This window comes from Rhinolophus sinicus, linkage group LG06 (genome assembly GCF_036562045.2).
Source record: "Rhinolophus sinicus isolate RSC01 linkage group LG06, ASM3656204v1, whole genome shotgun sequence".
NCBI classification, from domain to species: domain Eukaryota; kingdom Metazoa; phylum Chordata; class Mammalia; order Chiroptera; family Rhinolophidae; genus Rhinolophus; species Rhinolophus sinicus.
In genome coordinates, this window is record NC_133756.1 from 7,719,062 (window position 1) to 7,736,595 (window position 17,534).

A 17,534-nucleotide genomic window follows, 5' to 3' on the forward strand; every position below is an offset into this window, starting at 1 on the left:
CACCCACCTGGCGTGCTCTTCTGGAAGCTTCCTTTGTCTCTGCATGTGGAACATGAGGTCCCCACCGTTGACATACTCTATGACCAGGAACAACCTGGGGCAGAGAGGGTGATGGAGGCGAGGTCACGGGCGGCCAGTGTCGCCTGAGACACACTCACCACAAAGCATCCTCCCAGGAGTTACTCTTGCTGGTGGCCAGTGACCTGTCTACTTTCACTGCCGTGTCAACTCCTGAGTGGCCAAAGAAAGACACAAGCTGGGGTCAGTAGGGAATGCAGCCCAGACTGGAAAGGGAGGCTGTGGCCGACGCAGAGCTCTGAGCCCGTCATCGAGGTGTCATCCTGGGGACGCCCAGCGACCCTGCCATCGGCCCACTTCTGACCCAGATGTAGGAAGACTCAGAAACCACAACTTTCACCCACTCGTTCATTTCACCCAACAGATAGGAGCTCTCCTAGCAGTGCCAGACCCACCTTAGGGTAAAAAAAAGTAAACACAAGGCAGGGGAAGTGGCCAGAGACCCAGTGGGGGAGGGGAGGCCTCCCAAGGTCACAGAGGCCTGGACAGCGGGAGGCAGGGGGTGGGCAGAGAGCTGCCGGACCATGCTGACGGCGGAGGGGACCAGCTCGGCACATGGGAGGAAACACCAGGAGAGGAGGTGGCCAGGTGCACAGGCCAGGTGACAACGGGCCGGTGACAGGTCAGGTGCACAGATCAGGTGATGGGCCAGGTGATGGGGATGACATGGTCCAGTGAATGACCGCTCTGGCCACTGAGTCTGAATGCGCCCAGGGAGGGGACAGTGGGTGAGCGGAGGAGTGGAGATGCCCTGTAGCAGGTGGGACATGGGTGGCTTGGACTGGCAGTGTGGTGGCGAGGAGGGGCCGAGGCAGAGCGGACAGGGCTGCAGGTGGGACATGGTCACTGGGACCGGACACTGTGGGGCTGCAGGCCCAGGAGGGGTCCAGCAGGGCTGATCCGGCCATGGCGAGTCTGGGGAGCAGTCGAGGGGCAGGCTGGGGTCAGGCCAGAGCTGCCGTGACCCTGGGATTTAAAGCACCGAGACCCACTGGTGTCATCAGATACACACAGAGCCCTTCAGGTCTCCAGACAATTTACCACGAGGTTTCTTTCTGGGGAAGATCTTTCTTGCATTTAATAAGATTCCATTTTCAAAATTAAATTCCACCCAATTTCCCAGAAATACCCTGTGGAGGTGGATTTTTAGGTCACGGGCTCCTCTGGGGCGTCCTGGGAGGCAGCAGCTGTGCAGGGGGAGGGGAGGGGGAGCGACGCCCAGTCTTCAGTTTGCACAGGCTCCGCCTGTACCCACAGCACCACCACTGGTTCTCCAGAGCTGCAGCCACTCTCAGCTTCCCGGGTGCCTGGCAGTGGCGCAGGGGGACAGAGGTCACTGGACACTGAGCCAGTGAACGGGAGCTTCTGATTACTATTCAGACCAGAAACAACTAAACATGCGAATATGCAGAGATGGGAAACAAAGCCTCACTACTGAGCAGAGACCCAGACCCGGAGGGTCTGGGGGCGCCTTCCCGGAAGAAAAGCCCAGAGTTGGCTGGGGGCCATTCATCCTTTCTCTTCCTTCTGTCCCCGCCTTCAGAGGATACAGCTGGGAAGGGTCTGGTGGCCTTGACCTTGCCATGGGCAGCCCGCCCTCACACCAGTGAGAGGCGGGAGTACTTACTATCTGGCCCTTCCCAGAAAAGGTTTGCCGACCCCTGGGATAACCATGACGATGACAAACGACAGCTCGTGCAGCCTCACTGACCGTCTGGCACTCTCCTAAGCATAGGCTCTTGTTTAATCGTCAACCAGCAGGAGGGACCTAAGACCTAAACAAAGAAATGCACAGATTCTGGGAAACACAGGGCTACGGTGCCGAAGGAAGCTGAGAAACTTAAGGGACATCTGAAAACCGGGAAACGGAGAGGTAAAGCGAGTTTCCTTGTGGACCAAGAGCAAAGCCTGTCCTGGGAACCTCAGGGAGAACCGTTTCTTTACAGGTTGAGCTGGACTGTAGCTGCCACCTGTGGCCCTAGGTCCCAGGTTACTCGCCAATCCAGGAATGTGTTGAGCTTGCGACACGGATGAAGCCCCAATCACAGCGGAGTGTTTTCGGATAAACCTTAAAATTACCTAATGCTACTGACGCTGCTTCTGAGCAGAGCTCCAGCAGACCCATGCGGTGCTGACTCATTCTGACGACCACGATACGTGAGACTCAGATGAGCTGCTGTGACAAAACGCCCAAACGTCTGTGTCTGAGCGGCCAAAGTTCACCTGCGCCACACGTGATTCTGCACCTGGTCCTTCCATGGCGGGCGGCCGCCTGCAGCCGGGGGTGGTGAAGACCCACACCGTTCACGCGTGGCCTGGGAGTGCCACTCATCCCTGCCCCACTGCCCCTGGGTCACACAGTCTAGTGGAGGCCTGGGACGGCCCTCGTACTCTGAGGCCAAACTCCCAAAGGCACGCCCCGCCCGGAGGGGAAGGAAGCGATCCCTGCGGCCAGGATAGCAGGTTATGTTTCCTCAACACTTAATAAAGTGTGCAAGAAACAGTAAAAAGTAGCCAAATAGCATTCCCCCTGTTTTACAGATGGGGAAACTGAGGCGGCACTGGTAGGTTGATATCTTCCCCAGGACCGCAGAGTTACTGTCTAGGAAGAGCCGACATCAGACGACCTAGTGAATCCAGAACCCACACTGGGCAACCCCTCTTCCAGTCATGTCCCCTCATCACGGGGGTGGCCGTCCTCCAGTGGAGCTGCCGGAGGGGGAGGAGGAGCAGCGGGGCAGAGGTAAGGAGTCGTCCCAGGAGCGATGCTCAGGGAGAGGCAAAGAGGGTCAGGGTGAGTGCCCAGACCAGGAGGAATGACCAGGAAGGCGGCTGATGTCCTAAGAAACGACTGACAGTCAGAAGCGCCCCCATTCCCAAGTGAAAATGCAAACCAGAAACAGGACGAGCAGCGGGACAGACGCGGTCAAAACCCAAACTCTGACTCAGAAGGATCCAGAAGGCGCAGACGGACTCGACAAAGATCAGAGCCAGGGAAGGAGTTCGTGCAGCCCAGCGGTGTGTACGGGCCAGACTAGCCTCAGGCTTCTCCGGAGGACAATTGCCAGGACACCCACAAAACACCGTGAGTGAGGGCAGGTGGGAGCCGGCTAAGCTGGGGCTCGAGTGCAACCGCGAATGTGAAAGCACGCGCGTGCAAGCCCCACGCCTTCCCGACTCAGGAGACCCCTGAGAATGAACTTGAGCAAATGAGGAGAGACCAAACAGCGAAGCTGCTGTGGGAGGACGAGGGTGAGAGCGTTACCACCTAGAAAACGTAAAAGTAGTTCCATTAACAAAAACTGGGAGGCCGGGGGAGGGGTGGCCACCCTCTGAAACACCCCAGGCCTCAGCCGTCTCTGCCGAGAGATCAGTCCAGTGTGACTTAGAATGTTCCAGAGAATAAATGAGGAAAATTCAAAAATCCCATAAAGACTGCACCAAGGGAAGTGCAGACCAAACATCAATATTCATGAAAAAATCCTAAATAAAATATCTGCGAATTGAATTCAAAAGCACATCAACAGAATAATACACTCAGACCAGCCATGGTTTCCCCCTGGGATTCAAGGATAGTTCGACCCTAGGAAAAGACCGTGGTGACAGATTCTGGAGCTGCACTTCCAGGCCCCTCTGCCAGCGGACAGCCCTGGAGGAGACCAGACGGGGGACCAGGAATCAGGAGAGGACGGTTCCCGTTTGCAACAGCTCAGACAGGACCAGCAAGCACGTCCTTGGTCTCCAGGCCTGGCAGACGGCGCACGGCGTCCCTGGGCCCAGAAGCCAGTGTGATGGCCGCAGGTGAAGGCCCTTGTCTGCGGCGCTCCCTCCCCTGTCCTCTCCCAATGCTCTTGCAGCCCCTGAGGCAGGCAGTGCTGCCGTGCGTCCGTCTAAACCGGGTACAGTGGTCTGCTCTGCCCTCCGGACGCCCGATGGCCCATGGTGGCTGGCCCTGCGCTCACTGTGCAAACTCCAGAAGATTCCACGGGGAAGAGGCTTGCCTGCCATCACCAGTCCCCGACCTGAGGCAGGTACTCGCTCTGTCATTAGATAGAGAAAGAAATGAACAGAGGCATCCACTGGATGGCAGAGGGTAACATTACTTCTGTTTATAGATGCTGTCACCACGTACCCCTAAACCCAAGAAAGCCACCTGAAAACTACCTCAAAAGGAGAGGCCCTAAGGCAACAGGCATAGAGTTAACGTCACCTGCCAGATGCTATAATGGAAGGAAAAAACCCTCATTAAAAATAAAAACAACACACTCAGGACAAAAACTAAGCAAGGAAGTGAAAATACTGCACGAAGAAAGCTACGAAATCTCCCCTGAGAGGATGTGAGCTAGTGGGAAGGTGGCCGTGAGCCTGGGTGGGTGGCTTCCACATTCGGGGACGTTGCTTGGTGTCCCCTCGGGTAATGTGTAAACAATACATCCCAATAAAAATGCCAGTTTTTCTTTCTGGAGAGACACAGAGTGATTCTGAAGTCCAGGCGGGAAAATAAACAGCAAAAAGGTCCCCAGAAGCACAAGTGTGACACCAGCAGGACCAGGGGTGTGTGCTCCGTGACTTCCTTCTGCATTTTAAAATTGTGTAAAGTTTCAAAAAAGAAGCTCCTCTTTTGTGGTTTCTGGTATCATTTAATAGTTGGCAAAAGCACAATTTCCAATTTCCAGGTCTGGTCCTGACAGTTCCTTTGACACAGGAGGTCCGTCTGGGACCCACACCCGGCCAGACGAGGCCCATGCAGCACGGCCACGTCTACGCCGTCACACAAGCCGGGGGTGGAGGTGTCACATGCGAGGTCACCTCACTCCAGCGCTTCCATTCCCAGTAACACCCCACAACCTGTCCTGGTCCCAAAGCGTCCTGTCACCTCCAGCTTAGGAAGAAACAATGAATCACGTTCACGTGTGTCGTGCGTGGTCCACAACAGCAGAGGACTCCGTCCCCAGGCTCTGGGACAAATGCCACGTGCCCGAGGGTCCCTCACTGTCCAGGGCTGTGGGATGACTCAGCAACGGCCGTCAGTCCATCACACTTGATGCAGAAACAAACCCTGGAACTTGTCCCAGCGCCCGAGGGAAGAGCCGTGTCGCCCATGACGCCCTCGCGGATGGGCAGCCTGCCAGCCTGAGCGGTCCTGCTCCAGACCCCAGGGGCTGGGTGGCGTTTTAGCCATTTTAGGTGATCCACGTGAAAAGCGAGTAAGGTCAGGGCTTGTGAGCTGCCACCGCTTGTCAGGAGAACAAAGGCTGAGATGACTCAACCTCCACCCCGCTCTGCCACCTGTCACTCCACGTCCGCTCTATTCTGGGTTTCAATGCCGACTGCAACAGCGTACTGTGTGCAGGTCCTCAAGAGGACGGCCCCGGCCCCTCAGGGGCGCGGTCAGTCTGGGGTTCATGGCCCTTTCGCCCAGTCCTGGCATGCAGTCCTGACATGGCCCATTAGCACCTCCCTCTGTTCCCGGAGGCCCCAGGAGAGCCCGATTTTCCTCCGACCCCACGATGAGGAATTTGCCGAAGGTTCCATTGGGCCAGCCCTGCTCAGCTGGCACATCCGCCTGCTGCCACCAGATGACCCAGGGCCCTCCCCGCCCCAGTCTGCCCCCACCCGGGCTCGCTGACCTCTGCCACCTTCACCATGTCCCCAGGCAGGCACACATATACTCTGCGGTCCCTCCTTGTGCCGGTGGCCCATCACTGGGTCCAAAGCTGCGATGGGTAGATGGACACACAGAGAACGGTGCTCGGCTTACTGTCCAGACGCCACTTTGCAGCCAGAAGCAGCTACTTAAGAGTCCAAGTGGGTGCACAGCCCATGAAACTCCCCACAGACGAGGCTATGACAGATGCCTCCTTTGTAAAGGGTCAGAGCACATCCCACGTACCAAGTGGACGTGTAGTAACAAATGGAGTTAGACAGTGAAAGCTCAATGGCAAAGGAACCGTAAATATGCCGGATGGTGGTCTGTCACCTACGACCTGAGATGGTGCTGAAGTGAGAAAAGTCCCATAACCACAGTCTAACGTGGGGTGGGGTGGGTTGCTAAAAACAGGAATTTCAGCCACAATCTCAGATGACCCATTTTTCCTGCAACAGCTTAAATGAACGCAGTTCCCCATCTGGTGGTTCTGTAGTTCGTTTTCATTGGGCTGCTGTTTGGGAACGATGGGTCGTCCGTGTAGGTCTGAGGTGTGCTTTTCCAGAACTCTGGTATTTGTTTTGTATGAACCGTCTGTAGACATGTGGTGCTACGAAGGCCGATAGGAACACTCGGGCAGGGCATGTCACCCCTGGGAGCACAGAACACGGCTGACCAGACGGGCGCTACTGGATTTGGGGAGAACACAGAAAAATCCTTATTTCTCCCCATTTAGAGGCCCCCTCTTACCAGTCAGGCTCACAGGCAACCTTTGCCGGTTCACTGACCAGATTTCTACTGGAGGCCGCCAGTGGGCACCTGGCCCAGCTCCGGGTTGAATTGGTTTCCTGTTGTGTTTGTCTGCTCAGAATATGGTGACAGCCCTCTGGCCCCCAGCAGTGGCCAGAGCAAACCCTCCGCGACGTGATCAGCGAGGCTCCAATGAGCAAAGAGAAAGCCCCATGAGCCCTGCAATGACCCTCAGCTGCCAGGTACGTGGCAGGCACCGGCCAGCGCCTCCAGGCCGAGCCCTGGGCCCTCACCCCCTGCAGCTGCCCCAGCAAGTGCCCCCTTGTATTCCATGACCTGGGTCTGCGAGGTCCGGTGGCTGCGCCGGGAGGGCGCTGGGCTGTGTTGACAGCCAGCCGGGTCTGCCCCAGGGAGCTGCCGGCGCTCAGCCCATCGGGCTCAGACGATGCTCACGGTGCATTTCTCCAAAGACGCGGCGCCCACCAGAAAGGCGCAGAGCAGCAGCGCATGCTAGTTGGCAGTTTACCCTGCGCTGGGCCTTGCTATCAACACTTCAGTGTCTTAACTCATCCCCACAGGAGCCGCACCATCTCTGTACCCAGAAGAGGACGCTGCGGCACAGGCAGGGGACCCTTTGAAGGTCACACCGGTGATAAGAGGGGCTGGAATTCGAAGCCCAGCTCTGGCTCCAGAGCCTCTGCACAGCTGTCGGGAAAAGCTGTGCGCGGCTTTGAGGCTGCCCAGTGGGAGGACTGGTACCGGGGGCACGAGGCCCTCCCGGCACGCCCCTTCCAGGCTATGTTTCCACGGGCCTTTCACTGTCTCAGCCCCTTGCTAACTCAGACAGTTAGCCATGCCGATGGCACACAGACAGCCGAAGCAGAGGACACCACTCCCCCCTCCCCACCTCCCAGCCAGCCAAGCCCACCTGGGCCTGTCCCTCGTTCATCAACAAGTCACTAAAATCTGACACATGTTCACTTTCTATTTGTACCAAGGACATGGTTGCACCTTAAGGGAATCACCCTTTAACACCACAACTGCCTACGAGGTGTCAGGTGCTTCTAAAGGTCACGGACAAATTCTGTCCAAGTGACAGGCGGGGGGCTAGATGGGCACGTTAGTTACTCCAGCCTGTGAATGTCCAACGTACTAGCTGTAAACAAGTCTCCTAGACGTCAGCTTGGAAGAGCAGTACGGGAAGTGCTTACGTCACGGGGCCCCCCGGAAACACCTAGCGGGTGACATTTTTTACAGTTCTAAATTAACACACCTGGGAACATGTAACAGAGATGCTGGCTTGTGTTCTGGGCAACGGACTGAGGTGCGAGGTCAAAATAGTTCACCCTTTACATCCCCATCCCAACCAGTTCACGCAGGAAAATTCACCGAAACAGAACCAAACTCTGGACTCCACTTACGGAGTAGGGGGCGGGGCGGGCTGCCCTCCCCTGCGTATCCCTCACCCAGGACACGGTGGTCGGCACTGAAGAGGCTTGGAGAAGGAACGCAGAGCAGAGGGCCTGCCTGCCACCGGCCAGCGGGCTGCGGGGCAGGACAGGAGGCGAGCACAGAACGCGACCCTTCCCGTCGTCACACAGCACAGCCATCGGACAGAGTGGAGGGACCAGGGTGCAGCCTGGTCACAGCGACCTCATCCACACAAGGGATCCTATCCCAGAAGCCACTGGGAGGCTACTCAGAGGAGCTCTGAGGCAGGACAATGACCCTTCAGACCCGGGTTTTCAGTGTGACTTAGTTCCAATGTGGGGGAAGTGACAGCCTAGGGCCCAGGAACTGGGTGCCCCAAGGAGGCTGTGGCTGGGGTTCAGGCGGGAGACAAAGGGGATCTGAGACCCACTCAGGAGGTGAAATCAGTGAGGTCCGCGGAGGGACAACCGCAGATCTGGGGGGAAAGGCTGGCTCATCCCAGGTGCTTTGGGCGCACAGGTGACCATTCAGTACAGGTGGGAATGGGACTGAAGGTCAGGGGATGGAAAGGTATGTAAGCCGCTGGCCTGGTGTATATCAGGCACGGAGCAGAAAGGGTTAACACAGCAGCACTGAGGAAGGCCTGCTGGCAAGGGGGAGCCTCAGCTGGAGTCTGGGACCCTGACCGTGAACAGTCCCAGCTCTGAGACCAAACTTTCCCAAGATGACACGAGAGGCTCATGGTGCCCGAATGGCTCGCATATACATAATGGTTTATGCTGAATTCCTGCTTCCTTCTGGGGGTCTGGCATTTGGGGACCTGCCAGGAAGAAGGTGCCCATGTGACCAGCCCCCAGTGAAAACTTCTGGAGGAATCAAGTGTGTCACGTGTGACTCCACGGGAGGGTGGGGGGGGGAGCTCCTGGGCTCGTGCCTGGTCTCTCCCCCCTGCACCCAGCCCCTCTGCTGACTCTGCTGTTTCCCTTCACAGCAGAGTCGTAGCCTTGAGCACGACCACGTGCTGAGCCCTGAGTTCTCCCGGTAAATCAGAGACTGGGGTGCCCCTGAGGACCCCCTTCACCACAGTCAGTAATTTCTCAAATCAGCAAATTGGGTGAGTTCAAGTCAACTGGCCAAATGAATTCTAAGCAGAGTACGTTAAGTATCGTCGAGTAGCCGTAGTTGAGCCTTTTTAAAGCAGGGAATTCAGGAGGTGGGAAGCTTGAGGGTGAAGCTGTGAGCATTATTACTTCACTGGGCAGTGAGCGCAGCATCACAGAAGCCCACGTCCTGTTCAGGACCCAAAGCCCGACTCAGCGGGATGCTCTCAATAGATACTTTGGGAATTACACAATTTATGTTCAGATGCATGAAATTAGTGACACCAGCCAGTGAGAACAACAAAGCTAGTTGGAGGAACCACAAAAACCCCACATAAGCGACTGGGAGAACCCTACGGCTCATGGCTACTTAGCCTCTACACAGTTCACATTACAAATCAGCAGAATTCCAGAGACACCGGTTTTCTTACCTACTAGTCGTCTGGAAGCAGGAGTGTAGGCCGACCAGGAAAGGGTTGCTGGACGCCTGCTCAAACACGTGCTTCTCTGTCTGTACCCAGTCGATATCCTGGAATACAAACCAGGGAGCATTACGGGGGCTCCCGAAACTTCCCAGGCATCCTGCAGAAGGGGAGGAAGTCTCCCACCTCTGCTCATGGGAAAGCCATGCAGGGAGAAAAAGAAATGCCCATTTAGAAAGACATCACTGTCACCAACATCACTGTCATCATCACCACTATCACCACCATCACCGTCACCACCACCATCACCATCACCAGCATCACCATCACCGTCACCACCACCATCACCACCATCACCATCACCATCACCACCACCACCACCATCACCACCACCGTCACCACCATCACCGTCACCACCACCATCACTGTCACCACTGTCACTATCACCATCACCGTCACCATCACTGTCACCACCACTGTCACTACCACCACCACTGTCACCACGACCATCACTGTCACCACTGTCACTATCACCATCACCGTCACCCTCATCACTACCACCAGCAGCATCACCACCATCACCATCACCATCTATCACCATCTCCACCACCATCACCAAAGCCACCATCACCACCTGTGTGCTGGCCTCTGGGCTATAGGTTCTCCATACATGGCCTCACGTGCTCCCCACGGCAGCCTTGGGAGGTGGGTATTATCATCCCCACTTGAGACACGAGGAAGCAGAGGACGGAGGGTAAGTAGAGTCCCGCGTCCGTCTCCCCAGCACCGCTCCTCCCGTAGGGCTGTCTCCCTCCCAACCCAGGTGGGAACGTGGGGAAAAGCTGCAAAGTCAGGTCAACTTCAGAGTCACCATCAATGATTCCACAGCTCTGGTTCCGTCCCAGCTCCACAAAGCAGGGCTGGAGAAGGTTCCTAAAGTTCCTAGGTCAAAGCTCTCATCCTAGGGTCTGGGCAAGTGAGAGGGAAAGGGCCTGTAATGCTGCCTCCCCTGAAGGTCTGGGAACCATCAGCAAAGTCTCACTGAGCATCCGTTCAGCTGGGTCCCTTCTTGGGCTTGGTCCTGAGCCCCCTCTTCCCTTTTCTGTCTGCTAGGAGGCCCCTTGGGCAGAAGGCTTCAAGGCCATCTGTCTATACGGAGGACTCCCAGGTCCTCCTTTCCCCAAGCTCCAGACTTGTTCGCGCAGTGGCTGTGGGGAAATTCCACTCGGCCTCTCCCCCTGCACAGCAGGCCCTCAACAGCGCTCGTGACCAGCCCGCATCTATTCTCCAAAAGCACCCGGTCACCCCGCTGCTCAGGCAGAACACCCTGGTGGGTTGCCGAGCCCCCCCCCCCTGCAGAGATCATGCTACCAGGGTCTCGCTTGGACGCAGGGGCCTCCTTACCGCCTGCTAGACTCCTGGGGCTGTTTTAACAAAGTGCCACAGACTAGGGGGCTTAAAACATCAAAAGCTTCTCTCACAGTTGTGATGCAGCCAGTCTGAAATCGGGGTGTGGCAGGGCCCTAGGAAGGATCCTTCCCCTTTCCAGCTTCTGTGTCTCCGGAGTCCCTGACTTGTCCCTCTGCCTCCATCTGCACGTCACCTCCCGTGTGTCTGTCTATCTCACGTCTTTCTTACCTTTCTCTAAAGGGCCCACCCAGATAACCCAGGATGTCTCCCCAAGCTCCAGAACTACATCTGTAAAGATCCCACTTCCAAACAAGCTCATATTCACACAGTCTGGGGATTAGGATGTGGACATTTCTTTCGGGGGCCACCATCCAGCCCACCGCTGCAGTGGGTCTACACCTGATGTCCATGGCCCAGACTCACGGCCAAGGGACACCAGTGTCTCACACACACATGCACACACTCTGCTCCTGCTCACCAACCCTTCGAGTCCCGCTCTTCTCAAGAGGCCACATTAAATTCCCCCTCTGCCTCGTGGCCCACAGTGGACAATATGAAGATGCTGAAGAGCAACCGAAGCAGTGACTCCCCTGACTGCCTTCCCCTCGGGTCCCACACAAACTTGACCTCACACAGTCCAGGAGCTTCCCAGCCGGCCGCCGTGCTGGGGGGGGTCTGGAATCCCCCAGCAGTGCTGCTGCACCTCCCAGAGCCTCTGCTTCCTCACCTGGAGGCGCCACCAGCTTCCCTTGTGAGCTCAGCACTCAGGCCAGAGGGGCCAGGTGGGCAGTGTAAGCCCTGCACAAATGCTAAAAGCTCAGGTGCAGCCCCAGCTCTGCTCTCCCAGCCGTGAGCCCAGGCCAGGGGAGGGTTGGGGCTCTGTGTGCTGTGCCGGCTCCCCACACACCAAGCCCGGTAGGTGCCAGCGGCCAACAAGCAGCAGCACTGCCAGCTGTGCCTTAGCCTTTCCTCTGCTTCTAAGGGAAACAACCTGCATCCAGGTGTGAAAGGAAAAGGTCAAAAGGACACGAAGGAAGAGGTGTGTGGAAAGAGGCGCAGCATCACCAGTCTCTATGGGAACGCCGGCCCAGAGTGACGGCGCTGATGCAAACCCAGAAAACAGCAGGGGCTGGAAAGGATGCGTGGGAGCTGGGCCCTCGGGCACAGCAGCGGGAACGTGAAACGGTGCAGCTGCCGTGGAGCAGTCTGGCTGGTCCTCTGACAGTTACGCAGAGTTACCCACTCCTAGGGAAAGGCCCCACAGAACGGAGAACAGATACGTGTACACGTACGTTCACAGCAGACGCTTCACAACAGCCCAAAGGTGGCAGCAGCCCAGCTGTCCATCCACGGGTGGCAAGATAAGCCAGCCGTGGCCCAGCCACACGCTGGAGATATCACCCTGACACCCGGGGGCGGACCCTGGACACACGGAGCTCGGTGAGCGCAGACAGACCAGGCCACACAGTGGGGCTCCGCGTACGGGAAACGTCCAGAACAGGCACGCTCAGAGAGGGTGACTGCTGGGGGTGCAGGGTCTCCTCCCGGGGGTGGGAAGGGCCTGCTGCTGGACCCAGGTGACGGGAGCACGTGGCGAAGGCACTGAATGCCACAGCTGTGTCCACTGAGCTAACACGGCAATGTGGTGTGTGTGACAGCGTGGAGAGGACGTGGCCAGAAGCCGGGCGCGGGGCCCACCTCGTCATCGTGCACCAGCTCCTTCTTCACCACCTTCATGGCGTACACCTGGTCGTTCTTCTTGAGCCGCACCAGCAGGACCTTGGCGTAGCTGCCACGCCCGATGACCCGGATCAGGTCGAAGTCCTGCAGCCCCAAGCCCTGGGAGATCTTGATCCCGTCCATCCCGTCGATGACCGGCTTGAGGTCCTGAGTGGGAAGGGGCGTGCGGGTTCAGACGGCCGGCCTGCACCAAGACCCCTGCGCCCCAGACCTGAGCCCGATTCTGCTCACCCGTCTGACCCCCAACCCCGCTCAAGAAGTGAGGCCAGACGTAAGGACAGTGCCGCTTCTGATAGGACAGCTACAGGTGGCCCCTGTGGGATGCGGAATGCTCAGGGCCAGCCTCCCCAGGATGGGCTCAAGAGGTGACCACAGGCTCATACATCCCAGGGCCATCAGGGCTGGGACAGGGGAGCCCCCGGCCCTCCCAGGGCCACAGCCAGCTAATGTCTGCAAAGACCTGCCACGCCAAGCAAGTACTGCTGGGAACACACAATGAGACAGCAAGGCAACCTGATGCAAAACAGAAGCTTCCCTCCAGCGAGCTATTTCTGGCAAGGATGTCTGTGGTGGACGAAGGAGGCAACTGAGTGCTCCTGACTTATTCCAGACCCAGAACCACCAGGTGGAAAAATCTAGAAGTCCAGAGGGCGACCTTTGTCGGTTACTTTGGGAAAGCTGTGGCCTGCGGTTTTGTGGACAGGTGGTGAACACCAGCTGTGTGATTATTTTCCTGACTCAAGAGTACAATTTGTTTGTGCCTTACTTGTCACCCAGAGCGGCCGCAGACAGACGCCCAACGGAACCTCTCGGTCCGAAGCTGGTGAAGAACACAAAAGGGCAGAGAGGGTTTGCCTGGCCAGTAGGACAGTGTGACACTGTGCTTTATAAAAAGAACTATGTATTTGGTCTTCCTACCCGTGCAGGAGCAGAGCTCCTAAAACCCTAGGAATTTCCTAAGTGCCAGAAGGCGTCTTTTGTTATGCTAATGGGGTTACTTTTGGAAAGCCCCGAAGTCACCTAAGGATGGGGGCTGGTTGCCAGGGAAACCAACCGTGTGATTGGAGGGTTGGAATTTTTCAGTCCCACCCCCACCTCCTGGGAGGAGAGCCGTAATGGAGCCTCCATAAAAACCCAAAGGACGGGCCCCAGAGAGCTTCCCGGTTGATGAACGCATGGAGATTTGGGGAGAGTGGCCCCTTCCCCACACCTTGCCCTGTGCATCTCTTCCATTTGGCTGTTACTGAGTTACACCCTTTTACAATAGACCTGACGCATTTCTCTGAATTCTGTGAGCAGCTCCAGCAAATTATTCAAACCTAAGGAGGGGGTCATGGGAACTTCTAATTTATGGCAGGTCTGTCAGAAGCACAGGTGACAATCTGACTTTGCAGGTGAAGTGGGGCAGTCAGGTGGGGCTGAGCCTTTCACCTGTGGGTCTGGGGCTGTCTCCGGGCAGTATCAGAATTGAGTTAAACTGCAGGACACCCGGGCAGCGTCCACCGAAAAGTGGAGAACTGCATGGTGGTATGGGAAACACACCAAGGACAAAGAAAGAATAAATACTTTGACGAAAACTGCAACTCAAAAAGCAGCCCTGGACCCGCTCTGCCGTCTGGGCAGACAGTGTGCTGGGGAGACTGCATCCAGAGCAGAAGACCTGGACCCCAAAGTGCCTTGGGGACAGCAGCCTCTGAGGACTCATAAAGGGTGTGCCCCAAGCAAGACCCAGCTGTGACAGCAGCAGCCCGTGATGCTGGAACCAGGCCCCGGTCCCCTCTCCTCATGACCCCGACAGGTCCTCACAACACAGTATACCCCATCCCCAAAGCCAGAGGGCCCTCCCTGTGCCCCACGAGAAGTGCCCGTGGTGCCCACATCTCGATGCTTCAGGAGGCACCAGGTCCCAGTGAGGGGAATGCCTGGCACAGGTTGCAAAAGACGGTCGTAGAAAATGTAAGACTGAACACTGGCAGCGGCAGGAGAACCAAATTACTAGTGAGTCTGGACGGCAACTATCGGTCCACTTCTGACCCTGGGCCCAGAGACTGCCGGCCCTGTAAGCGTGCCCAGCAGCCCCTTCTCACCCCCGGGGCCAGCCCTCCAGCCTTTCCCAAAGCACCGTGTGGCGGTCACCTGCTGTGATGGCTGGAGCCAAGGGCGCTGATGTGGGAACGGCCACGCCAGCGTCAGCGTTGGGGAAACTTGCTGTGTGCCAGATGTTCGCCCTCATGAAAACATGCAATCATCATGCAAACTCGACAGAGGAGAATCCTGAGCTCAGAGAGGTCCCCTGACCCAGGCTCAGCACACGGACCCAGCGGGTGTCACGTCTGCCTGAGAATCGCGTGTAAGCAGCAGCCCTCAGCCGAGAGGCCGCCACGGCTCACATGTTCCCGTGTTCACAGTTCACCTCTGTGCCAAATGAAAGGCTCCATGGACCCCCGCCCCAAATGCTTCCGGGTGCACTTCTGGGCGCCCACAAGACCAGCCCTTGTGCAGGATGAGCAACAAACCCGACGCGTCTGGTCTGCACTGAAATCCCACAGTTGCCCCAGGAATGAGCTAAGAACCTAAAGGACACTGAAGTTCCCATGAGCCACTTCGTACACTCACCTCAGAATCATCTTTGATGCTGTCACGTTTCCGGGTGGAAGAGATATAAGCAACTAGTGAGGAGGGAAAGAAAAAGGGATGTTACAGGTGTGGAAGGAAATCAGCCCAGGCCCAGGGGCTCCCACAGCCCGTCACCCCTCGGCAGACGGGCCGCGGCCTGGCCTGGCCGCGCCAGCAGTGCTCAGGGCAAGTGCAGGGGACAGCCACATGAACCTAACGGGTCTGCAGAAATGCCGCTCCCTGGGCCACAGCCACAGCCGCTGACTGACCGCTTGGGGGTGGGGCCTGGGAACCTGCATGTGTAACAAGTTTCCCTAATGATTCTTCTGGAAGGAAGTATCATATAAGATTTTGGTGTCTAGCCGTCCAGCCTTTGTTCTTACAGTACGCGTGTGTAGATGGATGGTGAGCACATGGGTATGTGGGTGGGTGGGTAACTGTTTATTAGGAATCTCCTTTGTGTGAGGTGCCAAGTGCTCTATGTGCCGTGGTCTCACTTCACACTTCGAGAGCTCCCAGGGATGGAACCCACACTTGCCAAGCAAGAATTAGGGCTCTGGGGCGAACAGGTGGCTCAGCTGGTTAGAGCGAAAGCTCTGGGCAATGGGGCTGCCAGTTCGATTCCCACATGGGCCAGCGAGCTGCGCCCTCTGCAACTAGAATGGAGTCAATGAGCTGCCGCTGAGCTTCTGGGAGGCCACATGGCTCAGTTGGTTGCAGCGCGGGCTCTCAACCACAAGGTTGCTGGTTCAACTCCTGCAAGGGATGGTGGGCTGCACCTCCTGCCACTAACAACAGTGATTGGACCTGGAGCTGAGCTGAGCTGTGCCCTCCACAACTAAGATTGAAAAGACAACAACTTGACTTGGATGGAGCTGATGAGTCCTGGGAAAAACACACTACTATTACCCAAAAAAAAAAAAAAAGTCCTGGAAATACACACTGTTCCCCAATAAAGTCCTGTTCCCCTTCCCCAATAAAATCTATAAAAAAATAAATAAATAAATAAAAATAATTAGGGCTCTCACATACCTCTGTACTAGCCCCCAAACTTTGGAAGCTTAAAGCTGGGCCATCAGTAAAAATGGTATTCAAAATCGCTCTCCAAATGCTTCTTAGCATTAAAAAAGTCTCTCCCCACAAAAAACAAAAAAATCCCACCAAAGCCCAGGACCACCCAGCAGCGGGCCCTGGGCACTGAGGGCCACCCAGCAGGCCTTTCTTTCCGGGGATCAGCAGCAGCCGGTGTATTTGTGGGCAGGGCTGGCATGGCCGGTGTGGCTTCTAGAAGTCCAGAAGTTGGTACAGAGGGAAGATCCTACCCGGACTCCCATGGCAGGAACTCAGAGATGTGGGCCCCAGGGAAGGCCCCCCGCCCCAACTGTCTCTGCTCAGGGCCCTGGCATGTGTGTGCCTCCCAGCCCCTCCGGGAAGCGGCCACGCATGCTGACTTTGACCCTTGGAAAGCAGATGGGGCTAGAAAGGACTAGTGGTCTGGAAGGGGAGCAAGCAGGCAGGTGCCACAGGGCAAGGAGAGCCTGGGCTTCTCCAGCGGGAAGGAAGCAGCCCCTACTTCCATCAGTGTCCTCAGAAGGAAGGTCCACGTCGTCGTCCTTGTCACCTCCTGCAGGTTCTTGCGCAGGCATGACAGAATCCTGTGGAGAGATTGGGCCTTACTCAGTGACTGAACAGGTGTCACAGTGTAGCTTCTGGAGACACCTCTTGTGACATATACATTGTAACACATATCCCATACAAATACAACTGTCACATTCCTCAGGCAGAGGTGACCACTCAGCACGACGGGTGGAGACTCCCAGCAGACGCTTTACAAAACGGCTGTGTTTGCACCACGCTTGGTCATATCCCCTGCCCCCCCACCACATCTGGACATGTCAGCACCCTGGCAACGCCTCCCGGCTCGCGGGCTTCCATGCGCTGACTCATAATCGAGGCCGCTCCCTATTGGTGGACATCTGGGTCCCAGCGTGGGGGTCCCTTAGCCCTGGTGACAGAGTTCCGGGCTGGCCTCATTTCTTAGGCTGCCTGGACCCAGGGTGCCCGAGGGTCTGTGTGCCTTTCCGGTCCTTGGCAGCCACAGCTGAAGGGACCCCGAGAAAAGCACGGAATTCACCCACCAGCCTGAATGGGGCCCCATGTGCCTGTGCCCAGCAGTGTCGGGGGCCCCCATGTGCCTGTACCCAGCACTGTCAGGGTGGCACCCCATGTGCCTGTGCCCAGCAGTGTCGGGGGCCCCCATGTGCCTGTACCCAGCACTGTCAGGGTGGCACCCCATGTGCCTCTGCCCAGCAGTGTCGGGGGGACCCCATGTGTCCCAGC

At 57.0% G+C, this 17,534-nt stretch overlaps 1 protein-coding gene across 5 annotated transcripts in view; it reads right to left on the minus strand.

Moving 5' to 3' along the window:
- The window catches only part of PRKCZ (protein kinase C zeta), a 93,457-nt gene that overhangs the window by 8,274 nt on the left and 67,649 nt on the right, over positions 1 to 17,534 (minus strand). For all 5 annotated transcript variants that reach the window (XM_019712080.2, XM_019712084.2, XM_019712082.2 and 2 more), the window contains 5 exons: positions 16,768 to 16,849; positions 15,195 to 15,247; positions 12,537 to 12,725; positions 9,438 to 9,535; positions 8 to 94 (listed from right to left, as the gene is read on the minus strand). In XM_019712080.2, the coding sequence (XP_019567639.2) occupies positions 8 to 94; positions 9,438 to 9,535; positions 12,537 to 12,725; positions 15,195 to 15,247; positions 16,768 to 16,849 (509 nt within the window). The remainder of the gene's footprint in view (positions 1 to 7; positions 95 to 9,437; positions 9,536 to 12,536; positions 12,726 to 15,194; positions 15,248 to 16,767; positions 16,850 to 17,534) is intronic.